Here is a 23,059-nt window from a genome sequence, read left to right as displayed (position 1 = left end):
GGCTTCCAGAGTAAATGCCTGCAAAGCACCCGGAACGGTTCTATGCACGAGGCACGTACGCGGCTAAATGCTAGTTGCTGGTCCGTTCATTCATCCGACCAACGTTTAGCAAGCACCCGGGTGCAGGGGGCCTGCGCCGAGCGCCGTGGTACAGTGGTGCAAACGGGCATTCCCTCTGCACCTCAGAGCTAGGGATCGACACAAACAAACCTAAACCCCGGTACGGCACGACCCGCTGTGAAGGGGTAAGGGCGGGGGGCTGCCTGGAGGAGGGCACCTCTAAGCTGAGTGGGGCAAACAGTGGCTTGTCTACGGCTGCCTCCCAAGGGCCAGGCACAGGGCTTAGCGCACAGTAGGTGCTCAACTGAGCTTTGGGACTTCCCACTCCTGCAAATCCTGGGTCAGTCCTAGCAGCCCAGACAAGGGTGAGGCGGCCGGGACCAGCTGGGCCCCGGGGCTGTGGGGTGGCTGCTTCTGTGGGTGGATGCTAACCAAGACTGCTGCCTTGACCCCTGACCTGCGTAGAGCCCAGCGTTCCCGCCAGAACCGCCAGGGAGAAGGAAGGAGGACTCGGCCCCCCAGCTCCGGCCCCGGCCCCGGCCAACGCAAACACGGCCGCCCACTCGGCAGGAAGACACAATGCAGCCAAAGCTCAGGAGACCCAGCTGGCTTCAGGGCCCCGCAGCGGCCGGCAGGATCCTCCTGCCGTCCAGCCCCCACAGGCAGGCCCCTCTGCTCCAGCCACCCAGTCTCCCGGCTGCCCCATGCTGTCCCCTTGACCTGAAACATCCTTTGCTCTTTGGTCAGCTCCTGCTACCCTTTAGATCTCAGGGAGGCCCGCTAACCGTGTGTGTTCCCAGAGCCTAAATCCTCATTCACGTCATCCTGGGCTTAACCCGTCTCCTGGCAGACTGCACCCCAAGGCCAGCAGGGCTGAGGCTCAGCTCAGGCTTCGGGCAGCCAGCTGAACCAAGGCACAGAGAAGACCTGCACACGGCAGTCGGACCTTAGCCTGGGGCGGGGGCAGGAAAGAGCCCACCTGCCTTACCCCTGCAACTACCCCCTCTCCAGGGCTCAGCGCTCACCTGCCTGGGGACTTGCGGGTTTTCCTGTCATTCCAGGAGATTCTCAGAAATCCAAGGAAGTGTTCAAGCAAGAAGGGAGGATCTCTCCACCCTCGCCAAAAGCCAAGGCTCAGACCAGCCTAACCCGGCGGCTTATCATTCCCAAGTGCAGCACGGTCTGGGCGGGACCCCGGAGCGTGCCAAGGACTGGCTGTGTGACCCTGTGCAGCTGACTTTACTCCCAGAGCCTCAGTTTCCCTGCCTGTAAAAGAACTCAGGCCGGGTGGGAGCCCCCGGAATAGTGTCTCTCATCCCTGCTGGCCATGCACCTCCCCCAGCCTGCCCGCTTCCCTGGGCCTCGGTGGAGGGCGAGGAGCCGCCAGACCCTGGTGCTGCCTTTCATCCCAGACAGGAAGGCTCAGCTTGGCGACTCCGGGATTTGGAACAGATGTCTGCGAGCTCACAGGGGGCTGGGAAAGCAGCGACCTCCATCCCGGGGCTGACCAGCCACCTCTCCCTCCCCTGCCCCTCACCCCACTCCCTCCAGGGGCCTCAGGCCAGAGCCAGCCACCCATTCTCCACTCCCATGAGCCCCAAGGAGTGGGGGACCTGCCAAGGAGCCAGCAGAAGCGGCCTGAGGCCCAGGGGGAGAAGATGGGGCCTCCTGGGAACACCCTAACCACCGCAGACCTCTTCTTCCCCCGATATTATGCAATCCACAGCTCAGCAGAGAGCAAACCAAAGCCGAATGGAACCCAAAGTGGGCTAAATCTGGGGCCGCTCTGGGTCTCTGGCGACCCCGGTGCAGAAAGAGGGCCCAGGGTCAGGCCATCTTTTGGGAGCCAGCTCGGCAAGCATTTCCCAATCCCTGGGTGGAGGTCACCCCCAGGGGAACCTCAGCCCTGAGCTGTTCTCCGCAGAGTGGCCTTGGCCACACACAAGGACTGTCACGGCTCCCGTAAGCACGTGGCCAACCTGAGCTCACGAAGCTGCACAACCGGGGGGAGGTGGCCAGTCTCGGCCCCATTTCACACGGGAGGACGTGGAGGCACAGAGAGGTGGCAGCTTCGCCTAGTGAGCGGCTGAGCCGGGCCTACGTGCAAAGCTCGTTTGGTGATTTCTACTCTGCTCTGTCTCTGGGGGCAGAGCAGGCCAACGAGATCCTGAGCTGGGTCCAGAAGCACAGGACAGAGGAGGGGACACCGCCACCCATTCATTCCGGCTTCCTTTCTTCGTTCGCACAGACATTCCAGAACTCCTCCTACATGCCTGGTGCCGCACAAAGTGACGGGAAGAACCCTGGCTCAGGCTAAGGTGTGTGTGTGTGTGTGTGTGTGACTATATGAGTGTGTGAGAGTTTGGGTGAGTGTGCAAGTATGTGAGGGTGAGTATGTGAGTGTAAGGAGATGTGTGTGAGGGTGAGTATGTGGGTGTGAGGAGATGTGGGTGAGCACACAAGTGCGAGTAGACGTATGTGAGTGCACGAGTGAGTAGATGTGTGTGGATGAGCACAGGAGTGTGAGTAGATACATGTGAGTGACTGTGTATGAGTGTGTGGCTGAGCATATAAGTGTGAGTAGATGTGTGTGGATGTGAACGTGAGAGTCCCTGCTGCTAAGGGTCCTAGGCAGAGCTCAGCAAGGTCACCCAGCTAAGCACAGGGTCCCGCACACCAGCGCTCAGCAAATGGGAACTGCCCCCCAAACCCAAACCCATGATGCTTCCCTGCCCCTCCCACTTTGAGCCTGGGCTGAGCCTCTTGCCTGCCCCAGGGTTCCACTGACGCATCAGCCAAGCCCCCGCCCTCGGTCATGGAACAGTGTATCCCCCCACAGCCCCCACCCTGCCCCAGATTCCTTCCCCAGTGGTCTTGGGGTTCTGCCAGCCCCGTCCAGCCAGTTCCCCCAGACTCCCTCCCCACGCTGGTTTCCGGAGAGACCCCGCCCCATCTAGCGGTCCTGATAGGCCAGTGAAGGTGACAAAACCCCAGGGAGCTGAGCTTCTTGGGGGTGACAGCCCACAACTGCTCTGCTGAGGGGCTCAGTGTCCCCACCCCCATCTCACTTCAATGTCATCTCCCAGTCCTCCCACAAGTGCTATCACCCAAGGCTAGGAAGAGCCAATTCCATGGCTGGGTGGAGCTCATGTGAAGGAATTTATGCTCCAACCTTGGATATACATGGATGTTCCTATCCAGTCATTTAGCAGCTGTGTGTCTTTGGGCAAAACACTTAACATTTCTGAGCCTCAATTTTCTCATCTGAGAACTGGGGTTTATGGTCCCATAACCCCTAATCCAAACTGCTTAGCTGTGGATGTGTTTTGGAATTCAGAATTTTTTAGAGTTTAGAGAGATGATGTAGTCCTTATACCATGGATTGTGTTAACACCCCCAGCTGGGATTGCCCCCACAGGCTGTACTTAAATGAGATTTCAGTAGCAAAATGTATGAATATTCACTCTAACTGGGATAAACAAGGTCTATAAATAGCCTCCGGTCGAGTTTAGCAGCCAAAATGAGTTACAAAAACACTTGAATTTTCAAAGTTTAGGGAGATTTCAAACCCACAGACAAGGGAGTGTGAACGGGTGGACCTCCCTCGCGCCCCCCTCCCCCACAAAGGGCTGCAGGGGCTGCGACAGATAAGATGCCGATCTAGTGCCTGGCGCATCTTGGGGCCCAGGAAGGACCTGGATTTGGCTGGACTTGAAGGGGAAGGAGATACTCCCATTTCTAAACGTGAGTGAAGGGCTGGGTCCAGACTCAGGATGCGGTGACCAGGTATTTGAGGGGCAGGGGGGAGGGGAGGGAGGCGCGGGAGGGGCAGGGCGGCCATACCATCAAGTCCAGCCACCCCACAGCAAGCTTCGCTCCTGCTCGGAGAAGGGGGGTGGTGGCTAAACCTTCCCGGAGGTGAATGCCTTGTCTTCTAGCCCCAAGAATACATCCAGGACTGCACACAGCCCCAGGGATTCATGAGCCCCCAAAGTCGACCAGCTGACCCATGATTAAGAGCTCCTGCCCTAGAGGGCGGACGAGTCCACCCCTGGGTGGGTCCCCCCTTTTCCCACAAAGCGCTGGGTCTAGGAGGGACCAACCATTGCAGGGCACAGTCCTTGCATCCAGATCCACTGCTCTGCAAAGGTCTCCGGGGAGGCTTCCCGCCCCTGCCAGCCCCAAGGGGGCACCCATCAGTCCACCCTTCCAGTTACGGGGCGGGGGGTGGTGGTGGTGCACGGGCCCCGTTCTGTCTACAGCCAACCCAGGGCGCGCAGCACCCCGACAAGCTGCGCTCCGGGGACGAGGCGCGGCGGTGCCCGCGGGCCCGAGCCGGCGCTTACCCAGGCGGAGGGTGATGTTGACCGACGTGGGGTACTGCACGCCGAAGGCCATGGACGGGCTCTGCCACCAGGTGCTGTCGTCCTGGCTGTGGAAGTCGGTGAGGTAGGAGGCGTCGTGGCGGCGCCGGGGGTCGGCGGCATCGCAGCGCTGGCACTGCGCCCCCGCGCCCGGCGCGCCCACGTGCGGGCAGAAGTCCTCGGGGGGGCGGCCGCACGTGTGCGAGGCCTCGGCGCGCCGGCCGAACGCCGCGTTCTCGAACACCGGCAGGCAGCGCTGCGGCCGCCCCGCGTCGTCGTAGCACGCGCCCATGCCCGCGACGGCCGCCCGCGGAGCCAGGAGCGCCAGGCCCAGCACGAGCGCGGCCGCCGCCATGGCCCCCGGGCACCGACGCCCCGCGCTCTGCCGCTCGCCGTCCGTGCGCGCCCCGCTCGGCCCGGCCGGCTGCTTGGCGGTGGGCGCGGACCCGGCGGGCGGGCCCACGACTGGGCGGGGAGGGGCGGGGAGGGGCGGGGAGGGGCGGGGAGGGGACGAGTGGGGAGGGGCGGGGCGGGGAGGGGACGAGTGGGGAGGGGCGGGGTGGGGACGAGTGGGGAGGGACGGGCGGCACCCCCCCTCGCCCGCCCGCGGCCGCGCGGTCCCTGGGCGCTCACCCCCACCTGGTGGACGTGCCCGGGAGTGCCCCCCTGCCTCCGGGCCCTGCCGCGGGAGCCTGTTCCCCCGGAGCCTCAGCGTCCTCATCTGTAAAATGGGGTTGGTAATGACGCGGGGTCATTTCCACTCTGTGAGGTGTCGGTGGTTGCTCGGAACGTGGGAACGGCTCACCAGGGTCTTGCCAGGCCTGAGGCAAAGGGTCTTTCTGCCTGGTCTTTCCCTCGGCACATCTCCTCCTAGCAACAAAGTCACCCAAGGCAGATTGGTGGGGTGGCTCCTCGCGTTTCCGCCTCCCCATGAACTCTGAACAGTCCTCCCGCTGCTGACTTCTGTCTGCGCTCAAAGCAAAGAGATTCTAACCTGATATTTGTGACCAAGGGTACCTGGTCTCCTCAAAGTGTCCCGTCAGAGAGGCCTTCCCTGCCCACCCCCTATCGCCCCCTTTTACTCTCCATTCACTAAAATTAGTAAATCAAGGGAGAAAAGCCCCAGGCTTAGATCAATAGATGCCAGGGGAAACACTTGATGAAACTTAGCAGTCCTTCCAGAAAACTCTAAGGAAAATGGAAATAAATGGTCTGACATGCTAAGGACTGTTTTTCAGCTGCAGCCTCTGCAGCTAGGGTCCCAGATGTAAACCAGGTCCTGCCCGTTGGATGTCCTTGCTTGCGATTTGGAAAGCAGAAGTGGGGGGGAGCCATCTTCTGCCCTTCTGGTGGCCAGAGGGGTCACAGAGGAGGAGGTTTCCTGCAGCAACGTGCTTCCCGCATCCCACTCTGCGGGGCCGGAGAGGCCTTTGTGGCGGCAGCGGTGGGGTCTCGACTCCTATTTCTGGCCCCTAGATTTGCACTTAGAGGGCGAGCTCCCAGAGCCTCTGGTGGTGGCAGCTTCCCAGGTGGGTCAGTTCTGCAGTGTCCTAACTGACAGCCCTTCCAGTCCTTCCAGCCATCCCCTGAGCACTTTATTCCCTGCATTCAATCCTTCCTGTTGGAAATAGCTAAGCACCTGCCAAGTGCTTGGCCCAAAGCCCAGCACGGACTGAGTGTGCGGTAAATTGCTATCACTATAATGAAGACATTTTCCTGCCCCCTGTGAGCCCTCCGTCTGGTTGGAGAGGGAGGTTATGCATGTCTTGAGAAACAGCCTGATGACGGTGTTCCAAGACTTGTTCTCACCTGGTTTATAAGACAGGTTGTGGCCCATGTGTTTAGAGTCATGTTCCTCAGCAAACATATACCACGGCCCACTGTGTCCCCTGCACTGTGCTGGAGCAGGGGCGCAGAGGAGAGTTAGACCCCTCCCTCCCAGTGCATCTATATGCACAGATGTCCGTGAACATCTTGGGGCTTGGGGTGTGGGTGCAGGTGGGCGGTGGCTAGCTCTGCCTAGAGTTGGAGCGTGCTTTCCAGAAGAGTTGACAAGTAGATAGAGCCGTAAAGGATGAGTAGGGGAAAGGGGAGGAGGCACAGCATGTGCAAAGGCTCAGAGGTGACTGGGGAGGGCCAGTCTGTGGTGTGTGTGCAGCCCTGGGTGTGGGGTTGGTCCTGGGGGCTGAGGCAGGAGCAAGGTGCGGAGGCCAGATGCTGTGAGGTGCGGGGCACCGCGGTGATGAGCTGGGGCTTCAGCTTGCAGAGGGTCTGCGGGAGCTGAGGGTTCGTGGGGACAGGGACTTCGTGTAGCTCACCCTGGTGTCCCCAGGGCCTGCACTGAGTGTAGTTCAGGGAATGTTTGGGGGATGAGCTGGAGACACACGCCTGGCAAAGCTTGATCCTACAGGGACTGAGCAGGAGACGATGGCTCCTTCGAAAGGTGCCAGCTGGGTGTTCACCGACCTTGCCCAGCTCCTGGCAGCAGGGCCATCCTGCCTCTGCTGGCGACCTCAGTCCCGCTCTTCTCCCAGGCTCCCACTTGCCTCCTGCATTTCCAGGTTCTGCCTGAGCGCCACATCCAGCTGTTCATGTTCACCCAGGATCCACCGCCAGGTGGCGACATTGGCCACATTACGGGACTGGCCCCTCTCGCCCCCTGGCGGCCAAGGACACCTTGGGCGGTGGTCCCCGTGCAGCCGGTGGCCCAGGGACCAGAATAAAGTCACTGGGTCCAAGGCACTGGCCGTATAAATGGGGAAACTGAGGCCCAGAGAGGGGAAGTGGTTTGCTGAAAACATGCACAGCGGGACATGACCCGGTCCCTCCCATCCCAGAATGGGAGTCAGGGAGGGTCTGGAGTCTATAGATGCTGGGAAGCCGAGTGTGGCCCCCTAAGCATGGGGGTGTCTGTGCACCCACAAAGTCTCAGGATAACTCCCAAAATCTGCGTGACAGAGAGATAATGAACACCTCTGTGACCGCAGGAAAGGGGCCTGGAATGAGCAGAACTGTGGACGTGACCATTTGGGACGCTGGGCAAGAAGAGGCCTGCTACCAGCCATCCATCAAGAGAAGGCTCTGAGCGTTACCTCCCAGCAGGACTCACCATGATCCCAGTAAAGGCAGCTGTGCCCTGCCATCAGGGGCCCCTCTGCACACACATGACAGCAACCCGGTCTTTGCAGCCCACAGAAGCTATGGACCACCTAGCCTCAGTTTCCCCGCAGCCTAGAGCTTTAAGGCCCAATCCCACATTCTGCCCATGATCCTAACCCATTGTCCTAGTAGTGGCAGGGAGCCCGGGAAAGCTCTTCAGTAGCAGAGTTGGGGTCAGTTTCCTTCAGGAAGATGGATGGGGATGGAATCCAGGGGGCCAGCCTGGAGGTGGTGTGGGAGGAGGGGCCAGTTTCTGTTTGTGGCTGATGGGGGCTATGCCTATGCTGGGGACCTGGGGAATCTCTGCAGAGGCCTGGCCTCCCTCTTGGGGCTGTGAGCAGAGGTGGCAGACTGCCCTCCCCCAGCCCACCTAAAGGGTTAAAATCTTCCAGGCAAAGAAAGGAAGGAGAAGAATCCTGTTCTGATTTGCTTAATGAACGCTAATTAAAAAGACAGAAGATAGCAGATTCCTTCAGGACAAAGATGAAAGGCCTGTTAATTAAATCTGGGGAGATGGGGCCAGGACCCCGCTGATCCCACCTGACAGCTCTGCAGCCTCCTAGGAGCCCAGGGTTGGGGCACTAGCAGAAGGGAAAAAGCAGCCCCCTTCCCCGGCCTTGAGGCCCTGCCCTGGTAGTAACTTGGGTGGGCCCTGCCCCTCTGGGGTGCCTCCTTTTCCCTATCCAGACAGCAAGAGTATTGGCCTAGGTGGTTTCCCATGACACCCTGTCTGTTTCCAAGGTTCTGCAAGTCTGTGCTCTCTGTCTGCATGCCTGGGCCTCAGTGTTTCCTTCTGTTAAGTGGGAAGGCCCTACCTGCTCAGCAGCCAGACAGAGAAGGCATGAAGTCAGAATTGGGGGTCTGCCAAGGCTATGTGGGGAACAAGGAAGTTTAGCAACTGGCTACAGCTGGCCCGCCAGGACCCTGCTGCCAGGCCCAAGCCTGTGTGTCTGCACTGTGATCACCCTCTGGGACACCATCCTATACCTCTGAACAAGGACAAGGTGGCCTTCACAGAGGCTTCCGGGGAGCCGGGCCCGGGCTGAGTGCATCACTTGCACAGGTAAATGTAGGCAGTCCATGAACTCATGGAGCTCCCCAAGGGATTAGAGAGACAGACAGTGACCCAGGAAACAAACTGATGAATTAAGCAGTGACAGGTCCCCAGTAAGAGCCACAAAGGAAACAGATGAGGGGACGGGATGAACTCTGAGAGGGGATGAGTTTAGTTCCGGCCATCAGGGAAGGCTTCTCGAAGGAGGTGACAGATCAGTGGAGACCTGCAAGATGGGATGGGAGGCAGGCGGGGAGGGAGTGCTCCTGCTGATGGAAGCTGACAGGGGGCCCCTCAGCTGTCGCCCTCACAGAGCATCCTCTCCCTGGAGTTAACAAGTTCAGACAGGCCGAGGGATATGGCTGGCCTCGGGCATGTCACCACTCAGTCTAGCAACTGTCTCACAACCCCACCCCCAACGCTGTGCCCAGCCAGGCCCAGGATGAGTCAGCCCTAGGTCCCCTTCAAATGGAGGAGGCTCAGGAAGACAACGAATGTCCTTCTTCTGGGTGATCCGGGGACCAGAGGCTGGGCTGCAGAGGATGCTCCGTGGACAGACATTTACTGGGTCCACACGCCAAGCCCTGGGGACGGAATGATGAGTGATGGCAAAACTGTCCCTGCACTGGGGGGACCCAGATGATAAACCGGTGATTATAACATAGGGCAGCCAGTTAAGCCCTGGTTGGGAGAGGCCAGGGAAGGCTTTCTGGAGGAGGTGGGGTCTCAGCTGAGAGCTAGAAAGGAGATGGCCAGGAAAAGGGGGTGGGGATGAGCATTCCAGGAAAGGGAACAGAGTATGAAAGGCTCAGAGGCAAAACCGTGAAGAACTGAAGGAAGTTCAGTGTGGCTGGAGGTGGGAGTTTGAAAAGAGGCCAGGTGGGGTGGCCGAGGTGGGAGCTGGGGGGTGGTGCCGCATGTCCTGCTGAAGAGCGCACGCTTCACCTGGGGGCTGCGGGCACCTGTGGGAAGATTTCGGCAAGTATGAGACGGAGCAGGTTTGGTTTTGGAAAGTCCTCCCTGGCTGCAGCATGTCGTGTAGCATGAGCTGCGGGGGTGGGCATGGAAGCGCAAATGGTCTGGAAGCTTCTATAGGAGGCAGGGAGAGAGGGTGGTGGCCTGGACAGGAGCAGGGGCTGGGCAAGCTCTGGATGTACCTTGCAGGAAAAACCACCAGTTGGGCTGGGAGGGGGAGGGGGAGGGGGAGGTCTCTGGCTGGGGAGGGGTGCCATCCTGAGACAGGGGCACAGGCTGAGGAGCAGGCCCAGGGAAATGGGAATTTTAAGTGCTCAAAATATGCATCCCAAAGGTCATCTGAGAGAGGTGACCAGGAGGCCCGTTCTCCCTGCTTGTCCCCTCCCTCCCTATATATCCTTGGGTAAGTCTCTTCCCCTCTCTGGGCCTCAGGATTCCCACCTGTATGATAGAGGGTGGCCTAGAATGGCCTCTGAGCCCACGTGGAGTGGCTTCCCTTCCCTAAACCTCTCCCAGCGGTCCAGGCTGCCCCCTCCCCAGTGAGAGACTCCCTAGACCCAGGCTCTGGCCCCTACCAGGTCTGGCTCCCACTTCCTCCGGGCACCCAGGGTCCGGGGCGGCAACCACTGGGTCTGGGACTCCCTGAGGAAATGCCCATGGCCAGGTCCGCACAGACTGGCCCTACAGTGTCCAGACACTGTCCACACACAGCCGAAGTATGCAGTGTGCTGCTCACAGAAGAGCCCAGCCAGGGATACCAGCCGTGGAACCCACCCTGTGGGGAGATTAAACATCCGAGCTGCCCACCAGTAAGGTTTTTTGTCTGACTGCCCCTACCCCAGACCAGGGACTCCTAAAGGGTAGGCAGGGAGGGGTCTGACTCATACCCTGGGCAGGTAGCAGAATGGGTGCTCACAAAATGTCCAGTGAATGAATGAAGGATGATGAATGAGTGATAAATGAATACATAAAAAATGCAGAATGAGCGCAACCTGCCACCCTTTCCCATTGGCCACTCGGTTCCGGCCACGCCAGCCTCCTTCCCAGAAACAGAGCTCATTCCCACCACAGGGTTTTTGCACCTGCTGTTCCTTTTGCCTGGAGCACTGTTCCCAGAGATCTCAGCATCCCTCCCTGCCCAGTATCCCTGCACAGAAAGGCCACCCAGACCTCCTGACCTTCCCCTGTGCTTCCTACCTAGGCACACTATGTTGCTTTCCTCCCTAACCGCTGCCACGCCTGAGACGGCATATTTGTATTTGCTTGTTTCTCTGTGGTCTGTCTCCTCCGTCAGACTGTGAGCTCCCTGAGGGTGGGGGCTGTGCTGCCCTCCGCACCCCCGGCTCCGTGCCCAGCAGGTACACGAGTGGGATGAATAAATGGAGATACGGTATCCATAGGGCACAAGGCAGCAGAGCAGGGCAGAGTCCCTCGGCAGAGCCACTGGCTCTGTGTAGACACTTGTCCTCACCGGGGGTTCCCACTGCAGGGAAGCTGTCCTCAAACAGTAATTTCATTTCTGAACTCTTTTGCTGAGGAAAGGAAACAGCAATTATAAGTCAGCAGCAGAACCCGGCCCGGAAGGGGAAGGCACAGGAAAGGAACACTGCCCTCCCGCTGCCCTATGGATTCTGAATTAGTGCTGTGAGCACCGCTGGGACCATGTTGGGACCCCCAAGCCTGAGTTGGACCCCGTCTGTCCCCAGGGCCTGGCACGACCCTGCAGGGGCTCCCATGGCCCTTGGGTAAAGGCAGGCCTCTCAGGCTTCAGCTCCTCAAATCCCAGAACCCCTGCCTCATTGGCCAGCCTCTTCCAGACACTCAGACATGCCAGGTCCCCTCCTACCCCAGGACCTTTGCACCTGCCAGTCCCTCCACCTGAAACACTCTCTGCCTCATCTCACCGGCTTGATTCTTGCTCCTCCTGTTGGCCTCAGGGTCAGGATAACGTCGCTTCCTAAGGAAACCCTCCCTGGTGCCCCGTTCCTAATTTCATGGCACCTCTAACACTCATTATTAGTTTCCTGTCCTTCGTTCCCACTGGACTGCCAAGCCCAGAGGATAAGAATCCTGCAGTTTCCTTCTCTGTCCCTGACACACACCCCAGGCAGGATACATACCACATGGTCCCTAAATGGTATGGAGTGAAAACAAGTAAGTGAGGGGAAGAAACTGGGTGGAGGGAAGGAGGGACGATGGATAGAAAGTAGGCGGGAAGTGAGGAGAAAGAAACAGGCTGTGAGGCCCAGGCTCCACTGGGGCTCCTCTCCCAGCGTGCTGGCCCTTTAAGGGGGTGAAGGCCAAGGGAAGTGATCTACTAGTGCGCCTCACCCTTCACGTGGCTTTATTTTGAAAACGTGAACTTTACAAATGTCAGGAAAAGGTGGGATTCTCAGCCTGGGACCGAGAGAAGCCGATTAGCATTCCCGGTGCCAGTGCTAATGGGGCTGTGCATAGGCTGTGGGAAATTTATGCCGCCTGCTGGGGCCGATGCAGACGCCAAGGCAGGAGAATCTAAAACATAAAACGGCAAGGTTGCCAAATCTATGCCTCCCCCAGGAGGACATGGGGCCACCGTGGGAAAGCCCGGAGGACAGGGAGACAGGTAGGATAACCCGCACAGGTGGTGGAGGCCATGGGGGCCGGGCAGGGTTAGAGGACCCCCGTGTGCTGCACCCTGGGAGGGGTGACCCCTCATCCTCCCTCCATGCGGCCAGGCCCTATCCCTGACCGCCCGGACTACAAAATTCATTCGGATTCCTCTTCACGGGGCCCTGTTCGGGAGGGGCACGAGCCCCAGGCTGCCAGTGCAGAGACCAAGGGTCAGGGAAGTAAAGTCGCTCAGCAGGGAGGGTCAGGCCGGACTTGAATTCAGCTCTCTCTGACTATCAGCAGCCTCCTCACCCTGCCCACCCCCACGTCCCCCAGTTTCCAGGACCACCCTCATTTGGGATGGCCCACAGCATCAGTGTCCAATTAGAGTTCCCTCCAAGAGCATCTAGGGAGTTCTGTGTGGGCCACAGAGCACTTACATACACTGTTCCCTCTGCCGGAACACCTTTCCCCACCACACCCCGAGACTAGCCTGCTCCACAGTTTATCGTCTGTGCCCACCCCCCAGCGGGGACATTTGTCTCCTCAATGGACGTATTCTTTGCATGCAATGCTGAGTCTTAGGGATGTGTTGGGAGCTGTCAGGCTTCCGTTTGGATCTGTGTGGGTTGTGAGTGTGTGGTATGTATGGTGTGTGTGTGTGTGTGTGGTATGTGGAATGTGTGTGGTGTGGAGTTGTGTGTCTGGAGTGTGTGTGTGGTGTGTGTATGTGAGTGTGTGTGGGGGGGTGGGGTGTGTGTGCGTGAGTGTGTGTGTGTGTGTGTGTGTGGCGTGGGGGGCTGAGTGGGTGTCATGGTGTGCGGTGTGTGCACATGAGCGTGGGGGTGTGTGTTGTGGCGTGTGGAGTCTGCATGTGTGTGCGCGGCAGAACCAGGGCCGGGTGTGGGCACAGACAGACCAGGCCTGAAGGCCAAGGAGACCGGGAGAGGTGGGTCCTGAGGGGCAGGCGGGCCGCGGGCCGCAGTGTGAGCTGGAGGAGGAAGGGCGCCTGCATCTGAGTGGGGAGGGAGGCCCGTGTGGCCCCGGGAGCCCCGGGCAGCTGCAGGGCTGTCCCAGTCCCCACGGGCCTGGCTGGGGCCAAGCAGGGCTCAGAGGCCACTCTGGGATGGGGAGACACCGAGGCTGGGAGCACCTGAGCGGTTGGTGGGGACAGTCCCTGAGGGGCACAGGAAGAAGCACTGTAGGCCATTCCAGTGATGGGGTGCAGGAGCCCACGTGAGGTGGAGGCCCCAGAGAGGCTGCCGAGGCTCGGCTGGACGCGGGTCCCCAGGGCTCTCTGGCTGTGTCCTCCCACAGCCTGGGGTCCTGTCCCTCAGAAGAGGCAGGGCCTGGGACAGTGCTGGGGGTCAGTGATGACCTGGGGGCCCGGCCGCTGAGGCCTTCTGTCGCCCCGAGAACGGGGCCTGAGCTGTGTGTGTGTGTGTGTGTGTGTTTGTGTGTGTGTGCCGGGCCTCCTCCATCCTCGGAGCAACCTCCACTCCCACCCTCAGAGGAGGAGGTGAGGCTCGGGCAGGGGTGACTCGCCCGGGCTCCCCGGGCTCAGAGGTGCGGGTGCTTAGTTTCGCAGACGTGGTTTGACTCTGAAGCAGAAGCGCGGCTTGGCCATTTGGCTTGGGGCTCCCGTGGGAGCACCAGACAGGGAAGCACAGATCATGAGTCTGCCATGTTCTCCAGACGTGGAAGAGCGAGAACACAGGGCCTCCCCGGGACCCCGCAGGCAAGTGGCGAGAGGCTCGGGCTTGGGTCCCAAGCAGGGATTCTGTGGCCTGGTGGTTGGCAGAGGGCCGGCAGGGCAGCCTGCCAAACGGAAGCCCCTCAGTAGCAGGGAGTGACCGGCACATGTGCTCCCTGTCCTGGCCGGGGGACAGGCTCTGCCTTCATAACGCGTGATCGATGGGCCTAATATGGGACAGGAGACAGCGGGCTGGCAGCCCCGGCCCGGTCTGCCGGCTGCCATTTGCCCATATATTTATTTATTTATGCATTCTCCTCCATGGCAAAAGCCCAAAGACAATAAAAGAAATTGAATTGCATATCAGATGGGACATCAGAGGGAGATACAGCCATAAATCGCGTTGTATTTATTCCATAAATATCAGCGCCTCCCGAATAGCCAGGGCCCGTTATGAAGTTATAATCAGGAATCTGGTCCCAGGATGCTCACCACCAGCCCCTCCCCCACTCGACAAACAGGCTGGGTCCCCCAAATAAATAACTGCTTCCTCAGGCCACCTGCCCAACCCCCCACCCCCCCCCCCCCGCCGCGGGCATCTGCTCACCCGGGCTGCCTCCACGCGAAGCAAGGAGCAGGGTCTAGGGGAAAGGGCAGGAGGTGGCTGGCACTACGGTGTGCCCAGGCCCAGAGGGAAGTAAGCTTCTCCAGGCCCTGTGCCCCCACCTGCCCACCTATACGTCACCAGCACCTGGTTGGAGCCAACATTCTTCCTCTCTATGTCAGTTTTTTTTTTCCCAAAGTATGATTTACATTCAGTAAAATGCACAAATAAGTATATGGCTTGTGTCCCCTCATGCCCCCTCCCTGTCGCTGGTGCCCCTCCAAAGGAAGCTGATCTGCCATCACCTTAGGTCACTTCGCAGGTTCTAGAATTTCAGAAAAATGCAGTCATATAACGTGGGCTCTTTTGTGCCTGTTCCTTGTTTGCTTGAGATGGATGGGTAGGAGGGACATCCACGTCATCGTGTGTATCGGGGGTCCGTCCTTTCTCCTTGCTGTGTGGTATTCCACCGGTGTCTACACCCAAATCTGTTCATCCGTTCTCCTGTGGGTGGATGTCTGGGCTGTTTCTAAGCTGCTGTGGGTGTCCTTGTGTGTGTCTTTCTGTGAATATAAAAACTCATTTCTGGAGTATGTGGCTGGGCGTGGAATTGTAGGGTCTGGGGTCGGTGTACATTTAGCAGGAAGCACCAAGCGCGTGGCTTTGTCCTAAGATCTCTTTGTGGTTTTATTTTTGTTTTTTCTTAAGATTTTATTTATTTACTTGACAGAGAGAGAGAGAGCACAAGCAGGGGGAGCAGCAGAGGGAGAGGGAGAAGCAGGCCCCCTGCTGAGCAGAGAGCCTGATGCGGGGCTCGAGCCCAGGACCCTGAGATCATGACCTGAGCCGAAGGCAGATGCTTAACGACTGAGCCACCCAGGCGCCTCCTCTTTGCGGTTTTAATTTATTATCTCCACCACCAATTCTTACCTAGATGACTGCATTGGCCACTCCCACCCACCCTGCCAGGGTCCCTGGCTGTCCCCTGTCCCCTGCAGTACCCCCTGCATCCAGCAGCCAGAGGGACCCTGCTGTCCGGTCAAGACCCACCTCTGATTGAAACCCTCCCGCAGCTCCCCGTGCCCTGAGAGTAAAAGCTGAGGCCCTAGTGCGCTCTCCCCCAGCTCTCTGCTCCCCTTCACTGGCTCCATGCGGTGCCCCTTGTCCCGCCTCCGGACCCCCCCCCCCGCCCCGTGTCACCTTCTCAGGGCTGCCTGTGCCGAGCCCCCTGCCCGCCCCCTCCCTGCGTCATGTGTCTCCCCAGCACTTTCAGCACACTGTCATCTGTCCCCCCTGATGTCAGCTCTCAGGCAGCTGGACCTGGATTTTGTTCGCTGTTGCATCCCTGGGGCCTAGATCAGTGCCTGGCGCAGAACAGAGGCTCAGCCAGCGTTCGTTGAACAACTGAAATGAGTCCGTGCCGGGTAAGGCGGCATTCCGACAGAGCCACTTTTTAAAAACGGAGGTGAAATCTACATACCATAGAATTAAGCATTTTAAAGCGTTTAATCTGGGGGCGTGCGGGGCCTTCACATTGCTGTGCGGCCACCATCCTGGTCTTGTTCCAAACGACAGCTGGTTTGGACGTGGCCTCATCAGCCTCTGATGTGATCTTAATAGTCTCACTTTCTCTCTTGACAACTGAACGTCTCTGAGGTTCTTTTCTGTTCCCTCCCAGCCCTGAGTCGTACGGAGTCCCTGAACTTCTCTTCTCCGGTGTTTACAGACTGTCCAAGTGTCCCACCTTGACAGTTGGCTGATGGTTGACGGGGGCTCCCTCCAAGCTGAGTGCCCAGCACCCCTCCCAGGGCGCGATGGAGAGGCCAGTGGGGGGTCAGGAAGCGGCCAGTTGGACTCTCCCCCCGCCCCCCACACCCACCCGCTAGCCACTCTGCCTGGGCCCTCGGGTCCCCTGGAGGTGGGACAGCCCTGGGCAAACCTCGGCTCTGCCATCCCACGCCGCTGTCCGTCTCCCCCATGCTCCTGGCCTCCCTCTTCAACCTGCAAGAATCTTTCCTTTCCTTTGGCTAATAACTGGAGCAGGGGAGGAAGACCCAATTTATTTGGCAGCAAATAAAGAGCTGCCATGATTAAGCCGGGGCGGGGGGCGGAGAAAGTTTAAAGGAGGAAAAATACCTTGGGTAATGCCATCTCCTGCGTCTTTATATTCGGAAATGGATCGTTCTGGACGCGGGCAGAAGGCCTGATTTAATATCCTCATGGAAAATACTGCACCTGATCCAATTACCACGGGAATTTCGATACAGTCAGCAGTCAAGATGAAAGATTCAGAGGCGCTCACCACGGGAGGAAACACAGAGACCGAATTACCCCGACTACTCTGGGGGCAGATAAGCAGTTCGGGTCGCGGTGAGGGCACCTCGGGCCAGGCTGGGGGGCTCAGCTGAGGCCAGCGTGCTGCCATCAGCTGCCGTGGCCATGCTGGTCTGTCCCTCGGCAGCCTGCCACGCTGTCCTCCAGCAGGTGGGAGCCCTTGGGTTGGCACCCCAGCATGGCAGGCCAGGGACCCATGCGGAGAGGCGTCCACACACCGTGCCCTTGGTGCTGCCGGGCCCTGGAGGTCCTCCTTGATGCCCAGTCCCTCCCCCTGCCACCCTTGCCGAACGCTGACAAGGCTGCCACCTGAACATCCCTCCCTGTGCCCTCCTGGTCCAGTCTCTGGGCTCCCAGGCTGGCCCAAGCTCAGCCCCCCAGCCTGGACGCCTGCAGCAGCCCCTCTCTGCTCGCCCTGTCTCATCCTGCCATCCTCTTGTGACAGAGGACTTACAAACAGTAGTCTAACCGCCTCGTCTGTGCTCGGAACCCTCAGTCGCCTCCAGTGGTTCTTAGGAGGAAGTCCAAAGTCAGGACACACCTCCAGGGCACCACCCATCTCAGACCCTGCACCCTCTCCAGCCTGGCCCCCATCTCCCTCCCCTGCTCCCACCTGGCCTCCCCGGTCCCCAGAACAGTCCGGTTCTTCCAGTTACGTGCACTCTGAGCCCCTGCCCTTTGCTGCACAACACTGGCCATGACTCTAATTACAGAACCAAGTGAGCACGGAGTACTGCACATCCATCTCGCCTGCTGGATTTGGGCTGCACAGATGTCACGGGCCAGAAGCTGCTGCGTCTGTCGTGTGCTGGCCGCGCAGCCTTGGGCGAAGGTCTAGACTCCCAGAGCTCAGCGGACTGACCTGCACAACGTCCCAGAGGGCGTGGGAGGATCCAGCAAGACGTTGACGGAGAGGAGGGTGATAAGGAGGGAAAGTTCCACAGCCAGGTTCTTCAGGGCCAAGCCCCAGCTCTGCGTCTCAGTGGCCTCATCTGTGAAATGGGTCGTTATGGCAATTACACCCGTAATACCTATGTCCCTGGCATTTAACAGGCCCGGTAGCAGTGTTAACCTTGTTTGGTATGTCCACCACTTGCTGCATATTGCTAGAGCTCCACGTTATCATTTCCCCCTTGAATGGGGGAGCAACTAAAAACCCTGGGGCGCCCCCACTGTTGCAGACCTGTGGGTCAAAGCCTGGGTCAAAGCCCCAAGTACTTCCCTCCAGAGCCAGACATTAGCCCATTCACCACAAACCCGTGACTATAGCTGAGTCTGTCACCTCCAGAACCCACCTCTTAGGAAGGGACTGCCCCCCACCCCTCCTGGGGGGGGGGGGGATACGCGGGAGGATATGATTTGAATGGGGACAGGAGTATAGCCTCCCTGAGTGGGCTGACTCCCTGGGGTGGCTTTTGTCAAGATTAGGTGTGAAAAAAGTGGCTTTTTTGAGAAGATTACCCAGATAATGACTTTGATTTTAAACATTAACATTTTTTTTAAAGGTTTTATTTATTTATTTGACAGAGAGAGACAAAGCGAGAGAAGGAACACAAGCAGGGGGAGTGGGAGAGGGAGAAGCAGGCCTCCCGCTGAGCAGGGAGCCCGATGCGGGCTCCATCCCAGGACCCTGGGATCATGACCTGAGCGGAAGGCAGACACTTAACGACTGAGCCACCCAGGCGCCCCTAAACATTAACATTTAATTCATGAATGTTACACATCCCCAAATGCCATTCTTTCTTGAGCCTTTAAGTTCACTTGACATATCTTACTATTCTATTTCTATTTACATATTTATAAACTTAGCATATTTGAACAATCCCCTTTAAGGGCCATTTGATTACTGTTTGGTCCCATTTACAAAACCAGTTAATCAAGCTCCTTTAAACACTTGAAACTGCATGAATACAGTGAATTCATTCCATTTCTTTTTCACTACTTCCGTGGACTGCCTGAGAAACCAGCCTCTCTCTCCACAGACTGAAGCACATATTTGGTACACTGCGTTTATAAATGCCGTGCGTTCCCGCACTGCTTACAAACTTCCTAACAGCGCAACTTAAAACCCCAAGTCTAAATCAGGTGCTCACTTCCATATTTTCAATTTGAACCCCAAGGCTGGGCTAGTACTTTATAATCAGCAAGATACTCCTGAACCTTCCAAATGCTGAAACCTGCACTCACTTAAGACAGAGATAGTAATAGTACTGTTTGGTTCTCTTAAATGTATCTATTCTTCATTCTAACCCTTTTTGGGGCCGAAAGATGCTAACCTGGTGAGTGATTTTGCCATACCCAGGGTTTTGGGGGCTGTCTCCTCAGCTGGCTGAATGTCTCAAGGACCGGCGTGGCCTGGCTGGGGCACCCACCTTCCCAGCCGCCACCTCCCGGGGCCTGGGCCCAGTGCCGGACTCCCAGGGGCCCCTGGGCTGGCTGGGATGCCCCCCTCAGTCCTCATTCTTCTCTCTGCTCACGCACCCCCACACCTCAGTTGATTGGATTCAGCTAATCGGTTTACGGATTCATTCTCTCCTGAGCAATTCATATTCCTCCTCTCAGTTAGGACCTCCACCCTGGAGGACACTTAATGACAGGTGATTGGATTCCGTGGGCCTCCCAGGGCTTTTGTCATACTTCTGAGGTCACCTCAAGGACGGGCGTGGGGTGGGGAGGAGGATGGGGTGGAGGCATGGCCACCACCCAGGAGGAGGTGCAGGGTGGGAGTGGCCTTGAGGAGCACGGTCTCTCTGAGCCACACAACGCTGGGACAGCTCGAAGAAGGAGGGTGGGAAGGCCCTGGGGCTTTGAATCACCCCAGCCTGGAAGAGAATTGTGCAGCCTTGCCTTCCCTGCTGAGTGCTGTGCGGCCATTGCTTGCTCTCTGAGCTTCACCTGTTCAACAAACTGCAGACAGTTTGGGTCTTAATACTTCCTCCTGAGCTCCCTGCTCTGGAGGCTCGGGGTTGGGGGGGGTGGGGGGTGCTGTCAATGAGAGTGTTAGCACTCTCTTTTTGATCTCAACAACCCCATGAAGACAGTAGTTAAACTAGTATCTGGTCAGTACCGGTGCTCAGAGAGGTTAAGTAATTTGACCAAAGTCACACAGCTTAGAAAGGGTGGAGCTGGGGTTTGCACTCAGGTCAGACTGAACCCTCAGCCCCCTTGTCTTGGTCCCTGTGTTGTCCCTCCCCAAGGCCATGGGCCCCCAAACTTGGGCTTGAGCCGGACAAGACAGAGCCGGACAAGGCAGCTGTGACTGAGCTCTTTCCACAGAGCAGAGGATTCCGTTCTATCTCCTATCACTCCCTCCTCAATTATTTCGCCACCAGGAACCTGAGAGAATCGGATCTGCTGTGAAGACGGCTTCTCTCAGGTAAAAGCCGCGGCCAGCAACCCAGGCTGGCAGCCCCGCGGTGGGGGCACCCCCGCGGTGGGGGCACATGCGGGTGCCTGGGCCTGTGGGGGCGGCCCCCAGGGGAGGGCGGGGCAGGCTGGGGGGGTCTCCCTCCAGCCTGCCCCTCCCTCCCCGCCAGCTCCAGAGGTGGCCGGGGAAGGTTGTCTTGGTAACTCGGGCTGAGTTGCTGCTCACCCTCTTGCTGGGATTTCTCTGACTGTGATGAAAGGCTCATGGAGGGGAGGAGAGGCAGAGCCCGCCCAGCACCCTCCTTCTGAGCGGGGCTGCCAACTTAACAAGAGATGCTGCTTTTCTGCAGGAAGCCTCAACTGCAGGTGCTCTCCATGCAGTGCAGGTCCGGGAAGCCGGGCCCGGGCAGGGGCGAGGGTCTTCCTGAGGCCTGGACCCCGTGGGGAAAGTCCTCAGGTCCCAAACACCCTCCCAGGCTGGGGCAGAGTCTTGGAGAGCCCCAAGGTGGGCCTGCAGCTCTGGGGGGTGGGGGCGGGAGGCTCCTAAGAGGGGGCACAGCAGCCCAATGGTTTGCTGAGCCCTGGTCGGCCTGAGTCCCCACTGCTCACAGGCTGGGTAGCCTTTTCCTCCCCAGTGCCAGGGGAGTGATGAATGAGGGGGTCGAAGGGGGTTGAATGAGGTGGTGCTGTTAAAGCCCTTAGTGCTGGGGGACAGCCCCATCCAAGTGGGCCGGTGTCACCCTTATCGTGGATGCAGGGGGATGGCCACACACCAGCCTGACCCAGATGTCCACCCCGAGAGCCCTGCAGGCGGGACGCTGACCAGCTTCCCTTTTCGTCTTTCTCCTCTTTTTTCTAACCAGCTTGCAGAATTGCAAAGTCATCTGCCTTGGGCTCAGGAGGAGGCACAGCAGAAAAACTCCCACCATGCCTGACTCTCAGGCAGGGGCATGCCCCCCCCCACCTTCCAGATGTGGCCACACGAGCCCAGGGAGGTGCCGTGACTTGTCCTGGGCCGCCCAGCCACTTGGGTCTTCGCCCGCAGAGGTGGCGGCTCAGGGTGGGGGTGAGAGTCCAGGTTGCCCCGCCCAAGGCTCTTTGGTCCGACAGCTCATCAGCTCTGCCCTCTGTTCGGAGGGGCCCTCGAATCCTCCCATAGTGAGGATGGCTTCATGGTAAAAGACCCACACTCCCCATCCGGAGCCCGCATGGCCTAGGCTGTATCTCCAGGAAGTGACCGTGTCAGAGGTCAAACCCCATCTGGACACTGACCATCGCCCAAGACACCAACCTGTGGCCTGAGTGTCAAGAGTATTATAAGCGCAGAGGGGACAAGAACTTATCTGATGGGAAGGGGTGGGTAGGATGGGGCCAAAGAAGGGGGGCGGTTCCGGAGACATCTTCCGCAGCTGCATCTTCCTGACCACGGTGCAGGAGACCCAGGACGTCCCCCACAATCCTCAGTAACGTCGCCAACAAGATGGCCATGTGTTCCCTACTCGTCAGAAGAGAATTTATGTAGTGAGCACTGACTCTGCGCCAGGCCCTATGCTAAGTGCATGCTGTGGGGGAAAGTTATGTCCATTTTACAGATGAGGTAAGTGAGGCTCAGAGAGGCAGAGACTCTTGCTATCTTAGGTGGTTCTTCCAAGGGCAGGCGACAGTCAAGGATTTCAGGGCAAGTGATTTTACGAAGGAAGTGCTCCCAGGAGAAGCAGGTCAGGAATGGAGAAAGCAGGACAGAGAAGGGATAGAAGGCCGACAGGGGTGTGGTTTCAGGTGAGGTCCTAGTCTCAGCCTAAGCCCGTGAGGAGCGCTGGAGCATAGATTGTACCCTGGTGCTTGTCCCATCCCAAGACCCGCAGTGGGACTTTCGTACCTGCCTGCCAGCTAATGTCTGCAGACGGACAACGGGGTCAGGAAAGGGGATTCACGGGACTCGGCCGGGACACCAAGGTCTCTACCATGCTTGCTCTAAGTCACACATCTGGCAAGTGACAGAGCCAGGATTCAAACCCAGTCATGCCCCCACCAGGCCCTGGGTTCGTAACCACGGTCCCACACCGATGTTCTGGCTTCACTCGGGGGCCACCTCCCCCCGTTTCCTGCTCTCTCCAGGAAGCCGAGAAGCGTGGTGTGAAGTAACACGGGCATACATTGCGGGCTCTCATTGTACCACGTATTGTTCCGGGCTCTGCTACACGGCCTCACCACAGAAAACATAGCGCAGAGTCTCATGTATTATTTATACTACGGGACTCTTGGTGGGGGTTCGGGGGGGCAGCCTTGGATATATACACACACGGCTGTGCACACTCGGAAAATCCCCCGTGCGCAGAGGAACAATTAGACACTCCTGACTTAGGGCCCCTCTCCTCATGTGGCAAAGCAAACAAGCACCCAAATGAATTAATTTAAAGAAAATGATGTTGTAAATGCTGCTACAGTTGGCCCGTGGATGTGGCAGGATGACTGTGGTGTGGGAGGCGGCAGCCCAGATCAAGCTCCCGGTTTGAGGGATGAAGGAGCAGAGGCAGCGAGTGTGGGTGGCCCCGTGCTGGGCATCAGCTGCCTTGACAATGCCCATAATGCTCTAGGGGGTGAGATCCATAGAACGTGCTTCCCGCCCTCTCCAGCCAGATGCGGACATGGGACTTGCTCCGGCCCCTGAAACCCGATGGGGCGGGTAGGATGTGGGCCACTGCCGGGCCAGGGCATGTAAATGTGGGTGCGGGACCCTCCACGCTGTCCCCAGAACAGATGCTGGAAGGACGTGAGGTGCGAGTGAGGAACAAAGCCTAGCACTTGTGAACCACTGAGCTTCTGGGCTTGTCACCAGCCTGTTGTTCGGATAGCGC

The 23,059-nt window shown here is 58.5% G+C and overlaps 1 protein-coding gene and 1 long non-coding RNA gene across 3 annotated transcripts in view; one reads left to right on the top strand and one right to left on the bottom strand.

Annotated features, from left to right (window-relative positions):
• LAMC3 (laminin subunit gamma 3) overlaps positions 1-4,836 on the bottom strand; it is a 55,170-nt gene extending 50,334 nt beyond the window's left edge. Inside the window, exon 1 of the mRNA XM_036117077.2 lies at positions 4,407-4,836. Coding sequence (XP_035972970.1) covers positions 4,407-4,779 — 373 coding nt within the window. The 5' untranslated portion in view covers positions 4,780-4,836. The remainder of the gene's footprint in view (positions 1-4,406) is intronic.
• Positions 3,727-22,625, top strand: LOC118551335 (uncharacterized). 2 transcript variants are annotated; one of them, XR_004925012.2, is made up of 4 exons: positions 3,727-3,804; positions 20,033-20,211; positions 20,552-20,706; positions 21,065-22,625. It is a non-coding gene; the product is annotated as an uncharacterized LOC118551335 (long non-coding RNA). The 2 variants fall into 2 exon arrangements; XR_013443871.1 differs by lacking the exon at positions 20,552-20,706.
• The last annotated feature ends 434 nt before the right edge of the window (positions 22,626-23,059 follow it).

This window comes from Halichoerus grypus, chromosome 14 (genome assembly GCF_964656455.1).
Source record: "Halichoerus grypus chromosome 14, mHalGry1.hap1.1, whole genome shotgun sequence".
Taxonomy (NCBI): Eukaryota; Metazoa; Chordata; class Mammalia; order Carnivora; family Phocidae; genus Halichoerus; species Halichoerus grypus.
This window is presented reverse-complemented; position numbering and strand designations above follow the sequence as displayed.